The sequence below is a fragment of the Bombus flavifrons genome, chromosome 13 (assembly GCF_040668555.2).
Source record: "Bombus flavifrons isolate JBK064 chromosome 13, iyBomFlav1_principal, whole genome shotgun sequence".
Lineage (NCBI taxonomy): Eukaryota > Metazoa > Arthropoda > Insecta > Hymenoptera > Apidae > Bombus > Bombus flavifrons.
The window spans coordinates 10,652,350-10,670,386 of record NC_138454.1 but is presented as its reverse complement, the minus strand read 5'-3'; the positions used below and the strand labels follow the sequence as shown (position 1 = coordinate 10,670,386).

Sequence of the window (18,037 nt, the reverse complement as noted above, 5' to 3'; positions counted from 1 at the left end):
TGTGTGTTTAACGTATCTAGATTTTCAGAACGCTCACAAACGACGTGGCGAGCCTCTGTCTGCGATGAGAAGGACGACTCGGGATTTTTCTATTTCGTTTTTGGAAATGGATCTTGTCCCGGTTTCGAACTGTCGGTCAACTGTTGGCATGCTTCTGTTTTTCTGTTTTAAGCGTGTGTGATCGGAAGGCTGGAGTTTTCGCTCCAGCCTTAAGCTTCTTTGGTTCTGTTTTCAGCTGTTTCAACGAATTACGTGCTATTGATCATTTGTTAATTTCTGTTTCCCTTAGGATATTACTTTCTATTGGCTGGCTGTTACTGTTTGTCGCAATAATGGCGGAGTATCAGGGTGCTTACTATTTTTACGCGGTTCCATTATAGATAAGTGTTTTCTTAATTTTAAGTTTTGCTTTCTGTTTTTTTTTCTTTTTTTTTTGGCTAACGGTGTGTATGGCAGTTAAATGTTTTTTTTTTCTTTAATGGTTACGAGGAGAATGCTCCGTTTTATTGGAGAAAGACGTTGACGCGTAGCTACGTGCAAGCGCAAAGTGCTATCTGCGAATATCGCGGTAGCGAGCTCAGTTTAATCCACGAATGCGTTTTGCGAATAAAATTATTTCCATGGAGATCTCCTACCAGTCTCCACGTAATCGGTTGATCGTCGATCTGCACGCGGGTACAGTTAGTAAGAGACAGAACATTAAATAAATTTGTAAAAAAATAATCGATCTCCAGGATCATTCGAAATTTTATACGTCGATAAATTTTTCTCCACCGTATCATAATTCGTTACGTAACGATCAATTCGCTTAACAATTACAGCGAATACTATCAGCTTTTCTCTCACTTTGCCTAGTAGTAGATGTCTCGAATTTCCGTCGTTATCGGCTAGCAATACCTGTTAATGCAAAAAATCGAGTTATAGACGTTTAACGATCAAACAGCGTGCGACGAAAAGTTTTGTCGGGCAAATTTCAACGAATCGACAAATGTGTTTGCGAGGCGCAAACGCGCGGGATTTGCGGCATGCGCTCGCCGTCCCGCGTTGATCGCTTCGCGCATTGGTAGATTAAATCTCCCTCGAGATTCACTGCTAAATTTCCCCTGGCGAATGATGATGTTGTCGCTGATCGCAGATGCGAGTAGAACGTAGGAACTGAGCATCGAACGAGCACGGGAATCGTGCGCGGACAACGTGGATCGTTCAGCCGGAAATCGCGATCTCGAGTCGCAGGTACGTGATCGTCGTTTCGAAAAATCCCCTAAAACGAATAATTTGTTAAATATTCGATCTTTGCAACACGTTTCTTCCCCGCTCCGTTCCTTAGCTCCCCGAACGTAAACACTTTTTAGACCAAAATCTTAGGCCAACGCCGAAGGAGATGTGCTACATTAATTTTAGGCCACTGTCTAATCGTATCTAAGAGTCGAAAGTTTCCATAAATTTACAATCAGCCCTTGTCCCATAAACGTCTTTTTCTGCGTTTTACTTTATGCAACCTCTTTTTATCATTTGCTAACTCTTTGTAGCGATTCGACTCGATTAACGTCGATTTCCAGCTTGAACACCGTCACCGCAATCTTCATTTTCAGATATACGAGACTCGTTCGGTTTTCGGATTGAAGGTAGGCCGGGTATGCGGCAGTCGAATATGTTCGAAACGTCTGAGCTCGAGACAATTCGCCAGGTGTCGCATTCAAATCTACAATTTCGATGTGGGACTTGAAGAGAGATGGGAACAGGGAATGTAACGCATGACGGTGGTTTATATTATAACGCTAAACGACGGTATGAAACGCGAAACGTAAAACGTGGCCGCGGTTAATGGTAAATAAAATAAAAGAAGACAAATCAGAGTCCAATGTGTCGTTTTTATTCCTCGTAAATAATAAATAAAATAATAATCAATAAATCGATCGTTAAAATTAAAATATTAGTGACTCGTGACTAGGTTAAGACTCACCGCTTACAGAAACGTGTGTGTATATGTATACGTGTACGTACGCGTGTCTCTTCTCTCTTTTCATTTTCTTCTTTTCTTTTTTTTTTATTTGCTCCCTTTCTCTGTCGTGTACACTTGTATAAACTCATGCTTAATTGTAATGATAATCATAATAATGATAATAAGAATAATGATCGTCGTGATACAATAACTAAAATACACAATAATAACTAAAATGTCAAAACACAGGCGAAAAGAATCGTTGAACGAACGGGGTACGAAAGAGTTTTGATAGAAGGGGTTTCGTCTTAACGTAAAAGGGAAAATGGAAATGCAAAAAGGAGACAGGAATTTACGAACAAGGGACATCGTGTCGTTCGGTGATACTTATGCGACGCGAAACTAGGGGTGAACTACAATGCCAAACAAATAAAATCAATGACTACCGCTGATCACCATCGTGATAATCGCGATTTAAACAAAAATCGTCACATAATATATATAACATAACTGATAATAATAGTACTGATAATAATGATAATAATAATAGCAATAATAATAATAATAATTTTAATAATAATAGTGCACATAATAGCGAGAATAATAGTGGTAGTAAAGGTGAGAAGGTAATTAGGTTAACTTACAAGAACTCGCTACCACCCGAGACATATGTATAATTATAATAATCATATTATATCGTACGATAAGTTATCTACAAAACCGTCTATACGTATATAGGGGAAAAAGAAAACAAACGTTCGTAGTAAGAGAACATGTGTAGACTCGGGCAATGAATTCTCGCGTCAAAATCCGCACTTGCCTCTGCGTATGCGTATGTGTATAACGTGGTCTGTACAACGTTCGAAAACGGGTATCTAATACACCGTGTGATGTGTGTGTGTATGTGAACGTGTAAGTGTGTGAATGTGTACGCGCGCGCGAGTTTCGTGTGCTATAGGTCGGATACAAGTGGAATAAGGGAGGCGTGGGTGGCTAACCCTTTGTCACACATTCCTTACGCAATTTTAATCGCGCCAACATCCGTCTTTCGTTTTATATGCCTATTATATATATACATATAATTTTATGTAATTATACATATATATATATCTATGTATATCTTTTATACTTCAATTTTTCTCATATATATATAGGTATATATATATTTATACATGTGTGTATATATACATATATACGTTTTTAATATAATCTACTTTATATTAGTTTACGCACCGGCGTACGATTGTTTTTTTTTTATTTTTGTTTTAGCCTCTTTTTAATCTATATCGACTTTCTCCTCCCTCCCCATTGTTACTCGATGATAATTGTTACCTTTTCTTTTCCTCGTATATGCATGTTCGTTTGAATTAACTTTGCCGAATCTAAATGTCTACGACACGTTTTATTTATTTCTGAAAAATTAATCGCCGGTGCTGGATCGTTTTCGTTAAAATATCTCGTACGTTTACGCGTTCGTTCGCCCCTCCCTGTTGTCGTCCCTGTTACTCGTACTCCTGTCACTGCGACTAGCCTAACCTCGTTTATATTCTATCAATTAATCGTTAATAAAAACATCTCTCTACGTAATTTACTTTTGTTTTACGCGCAATATTATACGTGCACCGCGGACATTTTCTCTCCGTTTACAATCGCGTTTCGTTTTCGTTCTCTTGTTTTCACGAGAGCGAACTTCGAACCGAGAAAAATACAACGACAGAGAATTTTTCTTCTTGCCAAGTTAAATCGACATTTGTTTCGCGATCGCGAGCATCGCCGGGATCGCGTCCGCGATACGCTCGAGTTTTTCGACATTCGCGCGTCACGCTCGTCCGAATACGGAATCGTCGAGGCTTTCACCGGGTTACGAATGTTCATCGTTGGTTATAATCTACCTTTTAATTTCCATTGAATAGAACCAAGCATATTCGCGACGATTTCCAACGTGTCCTTCGATTTTTCGTTTATTTTGACATGGTGCGATTACGAGACAAAAATCTTATGTACAACTTAAGAGAAGGGATTTTATATTGTTGCTAGCCTTCCTACGCAGCTTTTCCTGCGTGTTCCGGCCGTTTCTATCTTTCTTATGGAAAAATGTTACTTCCGTTGAAGAAAAGAACATCGGGTTTTTGTTCCCGTCGATTCGGTACGAACCGCCATCCTAGCATTCTCGTTGGGAACAACGAATCATGCAGGCTCTCCCTGTGTCGGAGCCAGTCTGTTGCAGTGATCACGCTATAGAAACTAATGCTACCGAGACGACGTTCGACAGGGGTGCGATCGAATCACGAGGTCCGCGCTTTGAGAGAAAAAAAAGAAAAAGAAAAAAAATGCCACGAGGTACGCAGCGTGACGAATGCCGAGTGAAACTGGCCATCGTTGTTCCATACCGTTTCGAAACGACTCGAAACGAAGGGTTTTGTTAGCCGTTTGTTGCGAGTCGTTTCCGGAAGATCCACGAGAAGGGTTCCTCTTCTGCCTCTCAACCGGAAGCTGCGGAGGATCCGTCCAGCGGAACTCGCTCCATCATCAGTAGATAATAAGTATCATCGGTTTCTCTAGAAACGTGGACAAATATAGCTATCATCGTTTACACACCTCGTCAACGTTCGTTCGAACGAAAGCCACCCATCGGTCGTCGTCGCGGGTTATTACGCTCCTTAATGCCTACTCGGAGAAACGAGTGTCTTAAAATTAGGCGATATTCATCGGTGAACCGTATTATGTACGCAACAAATCGAAACAATAGGTACTCTCGACGCTCGAAGCTGTGTATTGTGTAATTCCTTGCCGTTCGTTGACCACGCTTTCGTCCTGTTTTCTTCCGCTTCCTCCAAAGACCGTCGATTTCGGTATCGGTGTTGTCCACGGTAAGGAAAGGGTGGATAGTTCGTGGCCTCGTTAGTAACTCACGGTGTCCCGATCGAGAGACGTTCGATCGGGTAATTAAAGGCACGAAGCGTATAATAATTATCCACCCATCTCGCTCGTAGACATTGTCTCGTGATTAGGTCACAGCCTGATCCTTCGTCGGCACTCCTCATCGTTCCTGCTGATGATCGATGCCTCCGTACGTCGCGTGTTCATTCGTTCCGTTCGTTCTTCCTGAACGTTGTGTGTACAATCTCCCTAACTCTTTCATGTTCTCTCTCTCTCTCTCTCTTTCTTTCTCTCCCTCTCACGTTCTCTCTCACGCTCGTTTTGCGATATGTTAGTTTAAGGATACCTGAACGCGCTTTACGCGAAGGACGTGTACCTCCTGGCGGATGCGATCCTTCTTCGCTGACCGTTCCTTCTTTCGCTATATATTTTTGGTTTCTTGGTTTTACCGGGAGCCGACGAGCGCTGATGAGCCCGCGCACCACGAAGAGCAAGAGCCACGCGACCTCCTGATTTAACCGAGCTGCTGCAGGAAGTTCGGGGTCTTGAAGTACTCCGGTACCGGGTCGTCCAGCCTCGAGATCACTTTGTAGATGGACTTTTTCCAGCTCTGTTCGGTGTCCTTGCCACCCTGAATCGCCTTGAAGAATTCTTTTAGCGTTTGTTCGACCACAAACCTGAAGTTGCTCGGCACCTGGAAATTCCAACGGAACATTAGCAATTTTGAAAAAAGCAACGAGTCTGTTATCTCGTTGTATCCTTTCTTACATGCCGCGAGAAATCGCATCTGTTACTCAAGGACACGTTGACGCTGAAAAAGTTCATCGACGAACGGAATTCAAATGATCAATCGACACGCCGTTCATCCTCAACGACGAGGAAATCTCGAACGTGGTTAAGAGGAGGGCGGGAAAAAAGTATATACATCTCCGGTAGAGACGAGAAAGATAATTTCACTGCGCTCATTACGATTCATCGAAGGAGTCGCGCGTATCCGAAGAATTAAAGCGATGTCACGCACGTATCGCTTAACGAGCACGAGGCGAGCGGGCGCGCAGGTTCGTCCGCGTTGCCTGAGCCGCGTGCTAAGAGTTTCCACTTATAATTAGTACGTTTGGGTTATTAACGAACACGAGTAATTAATTACGCGTCAAGGGGGTGACGATTGTGGCCAGGCCCGGAAGAATGGTGCCTCCAGGTTTCACCGGAGACTCGTTAAATAATATTAAATAGCTGCTTTACGCGTGCACGCGCGGCGTCGCGCAAACTGCTGCAAATACAATCAACGGTCGTTACGCTGTGGCGAAAGTAAATTGCGCCCCACAATGGGAAAGTAGAGACGTACGAGTGATTTGCCAGGTAACACCGGCTTTGCGACGTGTAACTTCGGATTCAACCTAACCGGTTCGAATTCGTTTAAAAGCGTTCCGCGAGATGAGAAAGACGGGGTAACGTGGCGCGGTCATGGCCGACCGCCGAATAATTGCACGGTCGCGCGCTGTCTCCGTGCTGGAAACGATCCGACTGCCGGCAATTTTGTCGCTTCTATCGAAATTTCGACTCTGACAGCTCGATTCCAGCGGCATGTCACGAGTTTGATTGGCGAATCATAGGACACGCAGGTGGTCGTGCATCGAAACCGTTTCTTTGTTTTTCTAACGACATTACGAGTGCTGCAACTTTTATCGTATTAAGGTATGGCGAATCGCCGTTCAACTTTACGAAAACTATACTTTCATTTCTGAAAAATTCTATTCTCCAAAAACGTAATTAACGTTCATCTTCTTAAATAACCAATCACCTACTTCTATAACTTTCAGTCGTTGCAAGAAGACGTCATAAATAATTGCAAAAGTGTAACGTAAATTTTCAAAAGTACTATTTCTTCCTTTTCTGATCCTTCATTATCGCGTAATTTTTCGGGTTTAATAAATGCGACTGAAACGTCTCGTAGCAGAAGTCGACGTCAATTGGTATCAGTCAGTTTCAATTACCCCAATTTTGGAATTTCTTTTTCTTAAATAGATTTCGAAATGCATTTTTCATATATCTTCTCTTTACGGAATTCTTTTTTTCGGAGAATTTCGCGCAGTATAACGGTCAATTTACCTCAATATGGTTATTTCTGTTGTAATGAAGGTTGAGAACTCGATAGATTTCCGAGTCACCTCCAACTCGTAGGTCATCTACGTTCTTCACGCCTTCCGAAACAGCTTGCCTCGCGTATTTCTCCATTTGGATGTAGTAGAACTCCCTGAAACAACAAAAGTAAATTAGTCGTCAGCGATACAACAATTTTAAACTACTACTTTGTTTTCGATTCTCCTCGAAGTGATTCCAAATTTGCATTTAAAAAAGAAAAAAGCGATCTTTTCGTCAGATTTCAAATTAAAAATTCGACAATATATACATCGATATGAAATATACCAGAGCTTCGTCGTACAAAACCTCGTAATTTCCTCACCCGTTCAAAGGAACCTGACGAAGATATCAGAAATCCTCTTAATTCGCTGGTAGCTAGAAAACGACGAACCGTGGTGGGGGGTAAAAATATATTTTCTCCTTCGAAAGTTAGCAGGCGCCATGCTTGACGTTGATTCTCGCGGAACGGAGAATGCTAATGCACTACCGATAATTAATTAAGGGTCGATACTAAAAGTGGTCTGACGCAAGCGGTAGAAGGTGAAGAAGGAAGAAGGGGAAAGAGTCGCAAAGAGTGTGTACAACTCCTCGTCGGCTGGCAAGCGACGCGGTTCAAAGAGACTATTAAGAACGTGTTACACTGTATCGTCCAAGAAGACCTCGACACCCTCGCAGAGGCAACCGCCGACGTTTACAGAAAAGCACGAACGAGTGTACGCGCGTACACTTACAAACGCCGCAGGATTGCGCGCGATACCGTCATTTTTTTTTTTTCTTTTTCCTTTTCTCTGCACCGGCAAAGGAAAAAATCGAGTTCCCGACGTCAAGTTTGCCGTTTACGTTCATTAATTAACGCAGTTAAACAAGCACAAGTCACTAATTGGCGGGTAATTTGTATAGTAATAGTGACCCGAGCCTTCGCGTGGAGAAACCGAGAAGGGGCGGTACCAAGGGGTAGCTTCGCTTCGCTGGATCTCACCGAAAACTCGGGAAAGGAACGGTTACGAGGCGTCGTGCCGACACTGAAACGAAACACGCTACTTTGAACGCGAACCGGTTCTTTGTACGACGTCTTTGCGTACGCGACAACCGCTTCAATACGGCTGCCACTGATTAAGAAATTAATTATTTTTTCGACTGAAACGCCGACGGAATTACTTTCTATGCAACGCTTGCTCGTTCGTTTTCAAGATGAAGGGGTTGAACACGATCTCGCTAAGATGCGATTACGCTACGACAATAAACAACCTTTGTCACTTTCGTTGCGTTTCACAAAATTTCTCACAGATTTTTCAAACGTGTTTAATTAAGGCGGTAAGCGTTCGTTAGCTATTCTAATAAAACCTTAGAAAACTAATGCCGGGTTTCAAAGCATTACAAGTTTTTCATCGCAGGAGGGTAGCAAAGTAAATGTCAGGGATAGAGTGAATATCACGTGTTACATAGTGTATTCTGAAAATAGATTTTCTCAAGGTTTGTAACATAGTAAATAGATCGTTGAAGACTAAGGATTAGTTTAACCATCGGTAGACGAACAATTGATAGGGCTGCAGTTCATATACTACGAGTTAACCGATTCCCTTCGCTATCTGTGACTTTTCCTTCATGTACGTACATAATAAGAGTTGACGTTCAGATAACTGCACTCGATAGACTATAATTAATTAGTAACTATAATTGCAAAATTCAAAATTTATAAGAGTAAATAAATGACTTCTCATACTTGTCATACGTTCACGTATCCAACGGAGCAACATGGAAGTTGTCGCGACAGATAGAAGAAAACGGACGAAGAGAGGGAAAGACGTCGATGGCGACGAAGAAGGAAACCGTCGCCGCGTTTATCGATATCAGCAACGAACAAGTCGAGCGAGGGAAACACAAAAATGACTTGACGCGACGACCGGGGCAGAGAGACAGAGAGAAGGAACGGGTAAGCGAAGGTTGCTACTTGTCCGGATATTTTTCCATTCTTTTCTCGATCTTTCTTTCCGAAGTCCCTATCCTCCTCACCCTTAAACGCACACAGAGAAGTGAGCGCTCGGTGGTGGAAGTATCCTAGAGTAGCAGGCCAGAATGGCAGCGAAAATAGCAGTCAGGTTGATCTTGCACTTTGGATCCCGAGGGGATGCAAAGAAGTACGGTTCAGCGGGAAAGCAACGAGTCGGTAGTGCTACTGCGGCTTGTATAACTCGAGGTCTCTGAATGCTCGACAATATGAGGCAACCGGTTCAAACCTTCGGGTCTTGGTCTTCGCTCGGTGCCTCTGGGAGCAATTTTTAAGATTGCTTCCGCCTGGCGGACTCGCGCGCAGCTCATGAAACAGAAGATCGACTAACATTTCCATACCCGTCGTCTCCGTCGTTTCCACCAAACCAAATGCTTCTAGGAATATTCCATTATACGGTGTTTTCGTCCCTTCCTTTCTTCCGCTATAGTTTCCTGTTTACCTTTGAAACCAACCCTTTGAAGATGCTTTGTTCCTTCGTTCTTTGGAGTTAAGTAATTGCTCGGGAATCAGCGATTAATTGAATCTTTGAAATTGACGGTTAAAATGGTCATACGACGAACGAAGGATTTTTTACAGTTTTTTAATAGTCTTACTACAGAGTTTTCGCAGAGATCTTCGGTCTCTCTCTGTTTTTTATTTATTTATTTATTTTATTTTCTCGATGTTGAAAACGTACATAGTAAAGATACCTCTCGACCTGGTAACTTCAACGATATCGGTAAGGGGGTAAAGTTTTAGGTATACCTGAGTCATCGATAAGACCAGCAATCGCGGTTACGAGCGGATGATACTCGAAGTAACGAACAAGATGGCAAGATCGAGGATCGAGGAAACAAGATCGACGCAGCTACACTCGTCTATCGAACTCGTCTATTCGAATCAACGGAAGAAAACAATGGGATCCTTGGCGCGTCACGTTCCGATCTATCTCTTCAGCGACCAGAAGAAAGGGCGAGTAGAGGAGTCAGGTGGCGGAGACGCGAGAGCCACTTCTCATTCGATCACTCCAGATTGGCTCTCTCGCCAATTAAGACAATTTCGCGTGCTCTTATCAGCAGTCAGTCAGAGAAGGTTGTGCACACGAGAGAGGAGAATTGAAAGAGGAGTGTGTCTCTGTAGAATCGTGTCCCGAGTCCCTTCTCCCTCCCTTCGGTAGCTCGTTCGCGTTCACTTTCTCCCTTCGTGGTCGCTCTCCCTTTCGCACGCTCTCACGTGTGCGTTCCTCTCCTTCTCTCTTTCTCTTCCTATCTCGCGCTCCGTCTCTCTATTTCAACGTCTCCTTGAACCGTCAGCAGCACCCATCGGGGCCGAGCCACCCCCGACTTCAACCTCTCGGAGGTAACGTGTATGTGTCACCTGCGTCTATAATCCTTACTCAACCACCCATCAACCGCATTCAAGCTCGTCGGATCGCCGAGTATAGGTGGAATACGTACGGTAGGCAGACTGGGCTAGGTCTGGGCTGGGCTGGGCTCGGCTGGGTTATGTACCTACGTAATACCGCATGGTAGATACGTATATATATCCGCGAAGTGCCTAATTAAAACAGACACCAGGAGACAGAGAGAAAACGGGACGAGAGACGAGGCTGGTCGCATAATAGGGTGTAAGGGCGCGAGGGAGACGGCACTAGTTCCGTAGTCGGTTTGACAAAAAGCCCGAGTGCTAGAATTGCCACTCTTCGACTACCAAGTGCAGAGGAGAAGAGCAACGGTGAGCGAGAAGAAAGGAAAAGGAGCGAGAGGGAGAGACCACGAGGAACGAAGAGAAAAAGAGAACGTACCACCACCGGGAGGAAGATAGTGAGAGTAAGGGCTAGAGGGTGAGCCGCGGAGTCATTCATTATAGTATTGTATAATTAGGATAATAATAAGCTCTTCAGGGGCTTGGGTTTTCTTGCGCCCCGTTGCAACGGGGCGACGGCGAAAGAGAGCGACAGAGACGCGAACGAGACAGAGGAAAAGAGCGTGATCCTCCTGGAGGGTGCTGATTATTAGCATCTAATTACGAGCTGCCTTTACCACCGAAAAAACAGAGGCAGAGAGAGAGAGAGAGAGAGAGAGAGAGAGAAAGAGAGAAAGTAGGAGGTGATGACTAGAAAGAAGGCGAAGATGCGGGGTGTCTTCGAGGAGGGAATAATTAACTCTTGCCGCGAACGGAAATCGTTACCTCGAGTTTTTCGCGATCCTTAGCATCGCGAGAGACGCTCTCGAGGGAGAGAACCGCGTAGTTCTGCAAGTATCCTTCTTTCCCGCAACTTGTTCGTCCTTAACAGCACATGTTTGTAACACGTGTAATTTAATAGACCTTGACGCGTGTATCTCTGTTTTCATCATTTACGTGAACACGTTCGCGAGCATTTTGTTCGCTTTCTTTCTTAGTTTTTTTAATTTTAGTATCTCCTTTCATGGTCGTTCGAACATTCGCGTTCACTTGCCACCTTTGAATGAAACGCTTCTGTCGTTGGAGAATTCCTCGAGTCGCAACCGATCCTTTTGGGCCGCGTTTTCATCGAGCACAAAGGCAACAGGGTGCACCGCGATAAACATAAATTCGTCGATTCCTTTTTCGTGACGATGGCGCGTACTGTGGCACAGGTGAAGCAATAATGCGAGCTGTAGAGGCGCCGCGTATTGAAGCGTTTAATGGCAATGATGGCTGTCGACGTGACGCCTCCTTCATACGCGATCTTCATCGTCGCGGGTTGCTGTTTCGACGCGTCGCTTTTGTAACGGGTTGCACGCCGTATAGGCGAGAGCACCAATTAAAAGGGGGAACATCGGTACTTGCCCGTTTTTCTTTTTTTTTTTTTTAATTTCACACCACTCTCTAACCACTATTTGGTCGATTCGCGAAAAAAACGCGCGTCTCTTTCGAATTCCTATCGTCATTGTCCAAAGATACTTTCGAGTTAGTTAAGAATTTTCACCGGCTTAAACATACACATACTTGGCCTTTCTTCTCTTCTTTTTATTATTTGCTTCCTTCTTAACGTTTCTCTTCGCTTTGAAACGTAAGGGTGTCGTCGCAAGATGACTTGCTTCCCGCAGTTCTAAAGAGAAGCTATTTGCATTTGCATTCGGCAAACAGGGATGTAGAAAACAGGGGCGTGGAAAAGCGCGGCGAGAAATCGGCCGCGCGTTTCCAGACTGTAAAGTGACTCAGGGCGTAACGACGACTCGCGTCTTCTCGCCTTGTATTCGTCACTTATATTCCTCATCCCCGTCTCTATTCAAAGATCGTGCTTCTTAAGCCAGACAGCCGGCTCCCTTTTAACGGTTATGCCAAGTCGGTCGACCTTCGACAATGCCGAACACCTCGGCTCCCCAAGACCGGAGCTGACCCTTAAAGTCTCTCTCAACCCCTCGCGCGGCTTTCTTGCCAGAACTTTCCCACGGACGACTCCCTCTCGAAGGGGAGAAGACGCTCAAGGAACGGCCGACAATCCGCCAAGATTCGCAAAGTGTCGGCCGCGGGCTCGATCACCTTGGAGCCTTTTTGTCCCCTCTGTGAAACAGCTGTTCTTGGATCGGCCCGAACAAACTTTTTACATCCTTTAAATCTATCTACCCTTGGCCAAAGTTCGACACCCGTTTATGGAATCAATTTCTACATTTATTTGTTACTTATTGGCTCATCGATCGCCGATAAACGCGACGATTTATAAACGTTTGTAGCGTGCGTCTATCTAACGTCTGTAGAATTATATAACAGAGATGTGAAATTAGCCGATGAACAAGAATTCGATCGTATAAAATAATAATCTAGTTTGTGCAAGTATTTGTACAAGACTAGTAAAAATATTTTTACGACAGAGTTAATACGATAAATGGTATATCTAATTGTGAGCCTGTTTAATTTAATTGAGAATAAAATACTAGTTTGAAATTTTACTGAAGTAAACGGCGAGCGTTTTGAAACGTTTCTACATCGGAGCAACGGCTAAAACGCGGGCTTTTAAATATTTTGTAACGCGCGCGATCTTCATGAAAGGGACACTGTTAAAATAAGAGAGACTTTTAAGGTAGTTTACTCGCAGGAATCTTTAGGGCCCGTTTCAGGACAAACACGGCGTACAGGCCACAAAAACGCTAAATTTCGTTCGCTTAATCTTTGCCTGGATGGCTACTTCTCCTCGTCCTCCTAAACCGTGCGCCAAAAAACTCAAGTTCACGGCTCAGGGACGCTCGAGAGGAACGTTTAACCGGTGGCGCAAGGAAAAGGGACAACATTACCCTGGCGTTTCCTTACTACCGCGCGGCAGCTTTCTTTTCAGCTTATAATTATCAGCGGGCAGAAACGGGGTCCATTTACAGAATACCGGCGCGTTCAGCACAATTAACAGAGAAACATCGTGGGCGAAGTTGAATCGGCGCGTTCAACCACCATCAGCAGAGATAAATTCACACGCAGCTGTTTTGTGCGGTGGCCGATGGCGTCACAGCCAGCTGGAAAAACCGTCTCGCGGACGCGCGAGACGAGAGGGTACGGAAGAAGAATTCGCAAAGAATTCGAGAGGAACGTCGTGCCACGCGCTACTTTATCCTCACGGGTAACGGGCACGAGGCGTGAAAGTGCATATAACGAGAGAACATTAAGCGTCTGCGCGCTCGTAACATAACGGTGGCCTGAGCGCGCGCGTGTTACGTGTTTGCGCGCGCGTTCCGGTTTCGTTCGTCTTGCTTGCATGTAGGGTTGGTAAGGTCGCGTCGTGTCGCGCCGCATCGTATCGCATCGTATCGCATCGAGTCACGCCGTGTCTCGGTTCTCACGCGCGTGCAACCGAGCACACCTCCCACAGATGCACGTCCTCTCTCTTTCCCTCGTTATGTGGACAGATCGCGTAGCACGCAGTGCGTATGTATATAGGTGTGTGCGTGGTTGCGTGGCTCATGAATGCGGATGGATGGGTGAGTACACGCGTTTGCCCGTCAGGGCGTAAGCGTCCATTCAGAGGGCGCGTTCAAAAAGGTGTCGCGCAGGGTCTTGATGCTGCACCCTGTGCACCCTTCTTAATTAGTAATTAACACTTTAACGCCATCTGTACTCAGACTTGGAGCGGCAAACGCGACGATGACGATCATCTAAGCTGCGATGCCGCTCTGCGTTGGTCGTCCCGACTTCGTCGTGGTCGTTGTCGACGACGGCGCGATCGCAGCCCGGAAAATCAAGTAATTAAAATACAAGTTAGCAAGTGATTACTTCATTCTGTCCCGTCACGGCCACCCAGCCAAGTATGACACGTTCCATACGCTCGCGTGCTATTTCCGCAAGGGCTTAAGGGTCGCACGCTTGCTCTGTGTCGCCGGTGTTGTTGATTGCGACCGGCGAGGCGGTTTGTTGGGCTTACTGATGGGTGCTAGGCGGACGGAGTAATATCCGGTGCCGCTTTTCGGAAGGGGTGACGAGTCGTGACTTGTGAACGATGAACTTTTTTCCACGGAACGTCCGAGAGCATGGGTGGGTGGGCAGGGGGGTGAAGAGATACGCGAATTAGATCATTTTCTCGCGGCGATGCGCGCCACGCGTTTAAATTACGAGGGAACCGTAATTACGGTTTCTTTCAGGGTGTTGTAAGAAACTCTGAAAAGCATCGCCGTGGTGCATACCTTTTACAACGAGACTCAAAGTAAATGACCGATCAATATCATTCGTGTTGTAGGAGTTTGCATTGTTGCATATCACGTTCAGTACTTTGTTCTTTTTGTACACTTAGAGATCAAGATGGATCAGGCAGTTGCAGACTCTTTATAAATCTCTGATAAATAAATCTAACTCTAATCAATTTTCGACATGCGTATCAATTAAAATTTCTATATCCGGATCTCGCGATTGTTTTAAGAAACAATTCAACAAGGTTCTTAATGTTTTAAGGGACTCTTCGGTATGTGCGAGAAATTATGCATCGTAACAACGACATTTTCCTATTCTCTTTAAACCTAAAGAATCTTTCAACGATTACGTCGTCAACGACTCAAGCGACGCAACAGAGTCAAGAAACAATTATCCAAAATTCATTCTCGTTAGTAAGAATAATTCAGCCACATCGAATGACTTGTCTACGAACCAAGACACGACGATCGTTCAAATTATTAACGTGCAGATAGACATTTGCCAAAAGTTACATTGCTTCTACGAAAACAGTCGTCCTTCTGGTCATCCCCTCGAAGGGGGAACGTACGTTCGTATGGCCGCGTGCTTGGTCCGCCCGGCTGCTAAGCCACCTTTTTTCGACGAGGAGCAAGTTTCCTAAGCTTGCGAGACAATCGTTTGGCGATCGCGCAGCAGATGTGCCCCCGACAATGAGCTTCTGGGCCCTCGCCCTTCATAAAAGAGGGAACTCGAGAAACGGTGGCACGAAAAGGCAGAAGGGAGAAGGGGGCCCGGTTCTGAACACGGGGGTTCTACGACACAGGGCACAAACTTAGGCGAACGAAGGCTCCGCGTGCCGCACGCGCCGATCTTACAATGCACGCTCCTAGTGTGCCCCTTGCTTTTCGACTCCCCTTCCCGCTTCTTTTACTCTCTTCTCTCTCTTTTTACATCTGGGTGCCTTAGACCCCCTTCGACCCCCTTAGTGCTCCCCTCGTTTTGATCCTCGGTCTTTCTCTCCTTGCTAACTCGTTTTCATTCTCTTAACGTTGGCCTCGGGGAACATCAACAGTGTGCCGACAGACAGATAGGCGGACGAATAACTTGGCCACTCGTGGCACACGCTTGCCTAATGTAAATCGCACGGCGGAGAGTCGAATTTATTATGCAAAGAGCATTAGAACGACCGAAGAAGACTCGGCGCGAGCCGGTGCTCATTGAAATCGAAAGACGTATTTGCATATTTTCTGGTAAGCGGTGTACCGGTAACCGATACTCGAGCGGATCCTTTTTATTTTCCGCACCTTTAGCTCGTTCGTATATGCAATACCCCGTACTTTGTTGCTTGGACGCGTTTGTTCCCCACGTCAAATAGTATTGCTCGGTATTTTCGCGAGTCTGCGTCGAACCAGTTTATGACAACTAAGCGACATAAGAAAATAATCAAGCGGAACGCGTTAATACAGAGTATTAAGCGGCGGGAATGCCAAGCCATTGTCCGATCTGGACCCACGCGACCCGTCTCTCATTCAGGAAGTTGTTCCATGACGGTCGCAATCGCGGTTCAACAAGCAGCCGCGCACCGAACCTGGTAGACGAGCATCGAGGCGGACGGTTTGGTCAGAAAAACACGAACGAAGGATCGGGAATCGGAGAAATGTAATTCGGTTTCTTGCAGCACGGCCACACGACGGACTCTCGGAGCGCGGGGATTTTCGGCTTCCCTTAAGGGAAATCGGCGAGCAAGCAGACGAACGAGAGCGAGCGCGAACGAGAAGGAGAAAAAGAAAGCGGCTACACAGGGAAGAGGGGAGAGGGAGAGAGTGGCGATGCTGTAGGGCTCTACGATACGTTGGAGCGGAGAGGGGTGGTTTTCAAAGCTACGAGGAGTAAGAGAGAGTCGAGGTTCTGGGATCGGTGGGCGCACAGGCCGAAGCGGGCGAGGATCAGGGGGCGAGGAGGAGGGTGAAAGGTTGGACGAGAGAGGGGGCGGGGGCAGCTGCTTTGAGCGGTTTCACTCTTCAATGGTCCCGGACTATCCCTCCTTCTGCTACCGTACTAAGCCCCCGTCCGCCTTCACCACCACCCCTCCTTCAACCCCGCCGGCGTCCTCGTCCTCCTCGTCCTCGTCCTCCTCCACCTCCACTGGCTGCTATCGGCCGCGATTCGCGTCCTCGTCACACGTCGGCATCGGCCAAGCATTTTTTATTCGATCGATTTTTCCCCGGCGTCCGAGCAGCCGCCACCGATGCACCGGCCGCTGTTGCACTATGCATGTGCAGCCTCGCGTGCATAAGGTGCGAAAGCTGAATTAGACTATTTGGGTGTACGGTGTTCCAAAAAGACCGAGCTCTAACGTGGATGCACTTTCAGCCAGGCTGGTTGCCGCTGCTGTTACTGCCGCTGGCGGCTGTTGCCTTGCTGCAACGACGGCAGCCTGCTACGATCATCGGGGTAGGGGATGTCAGACGCGAAGCCACACTGTTCGATCACTTTGCTTTAAACGCATTCTTTGATTAAGGGATCGAGCGAATTTTTAATGGTTCAATTACCGGGTTCCGGTACGATGCATTCTTGAGCGTCTTACTTGATCGTGGAACACCGGATCCATTCCGGCGGGAATTCGAGCGCAGGGTCTTTGACCTTCTTCGACTGGCCGTTCGAAAGCTTGTGCGAGCGTTAATCGTCGAATGTTCTTTGATTGGTATACATATGTGTAATAACTGGTTGGTTTCGGAAACGTTACTTATCGATTCTCTGTCCTGGTGTTCGTACCTATGCAAGATGTATCTATGTAATCTATCTATGAAGGATGCAAAACGTTGCAAGTTTTTTTTAAGTTTTTTTAAGTTTTCTTAAATTTTCGTTCACCGATTGTTAAATTAGCGACGCTTCTGAGCTTGCTTATTGTACGATGTAACTGATTCTTTCATGAATAGTTACACGCTTCTGTTACGAACAATGCGGGTCTTTACGTGTCGAACAAATCTGATATGGTATCGATGATACGTGTACGTTACGAAAGTTCGCTAAAGTACAACAGTTGGATTTGCTATCTATAAACAGGTATTAGGTATACATTCTTATGAATGGGCTTCAGATATTTCATTCGTCGGAAGTAGTTCGGCAATAGTTCGTCCAAGTTGTCAAATATACGTAAAAGTAGGTATTTTATATTTGATAGCAAAATATGTATGAGATCTTGAGAATAAGAAGGTAATTATTCTCTAAATTATTCGTTACAAACTCTTCGTCATTTTATCACGCTGTCAAGGGATTAGCCCACGACCATAATCATATATTCCGACCATAATCTGTTACCCAAAGGTATCAATTGACCGATTACTCTGCGAGACGCCGTATTTACCGATTTAATCTGAAGAAACTCGTGGGTCATCGACTTCCTATTCATTGGTGGAAAGCGAGGGGAGAGCGTTATTGCGAGAAGCAAGGAAGAGGCTGAGCGAAGC

At 45.5% G+C, this 18,037-nt stretch overlaps 1 protein-coding gene across 2 annotated transcripts in view; it reads right to left on the bottom strand.

Moving 5' to 3' along the window:
* Positions 1 to 1,851: 1,851 nt before the first annotated feature.
* The window catches only part of LOC138186448 (homeobox protein prospero), a 43,381-nt gene continuing 27,195 nt past the window's right edge, over positions 1,852 to 18,037 (bottom strand). For both annotated transcript variants that reach the window (XM_069126336.1, XM_069126337.1), the window contains exons 4-5: positions 6,932 to 7,076; positions 1,852 to 5,516 (exon numbers count right to left, since the gene is read on the bottom strand). In XM_069126336.1, the coding sequence (XP_068982437.1) occupies positions 5,337 to 5,516; positions 6,932 to 7,076 (325 nt within the window). In that variant the 3' untranslated portion in view covers positions 1,852 to 5,336. The remainder of the gene's footprint in view (positions 5,517 to 6,931; positions 7,077 to 18,037) is intronic.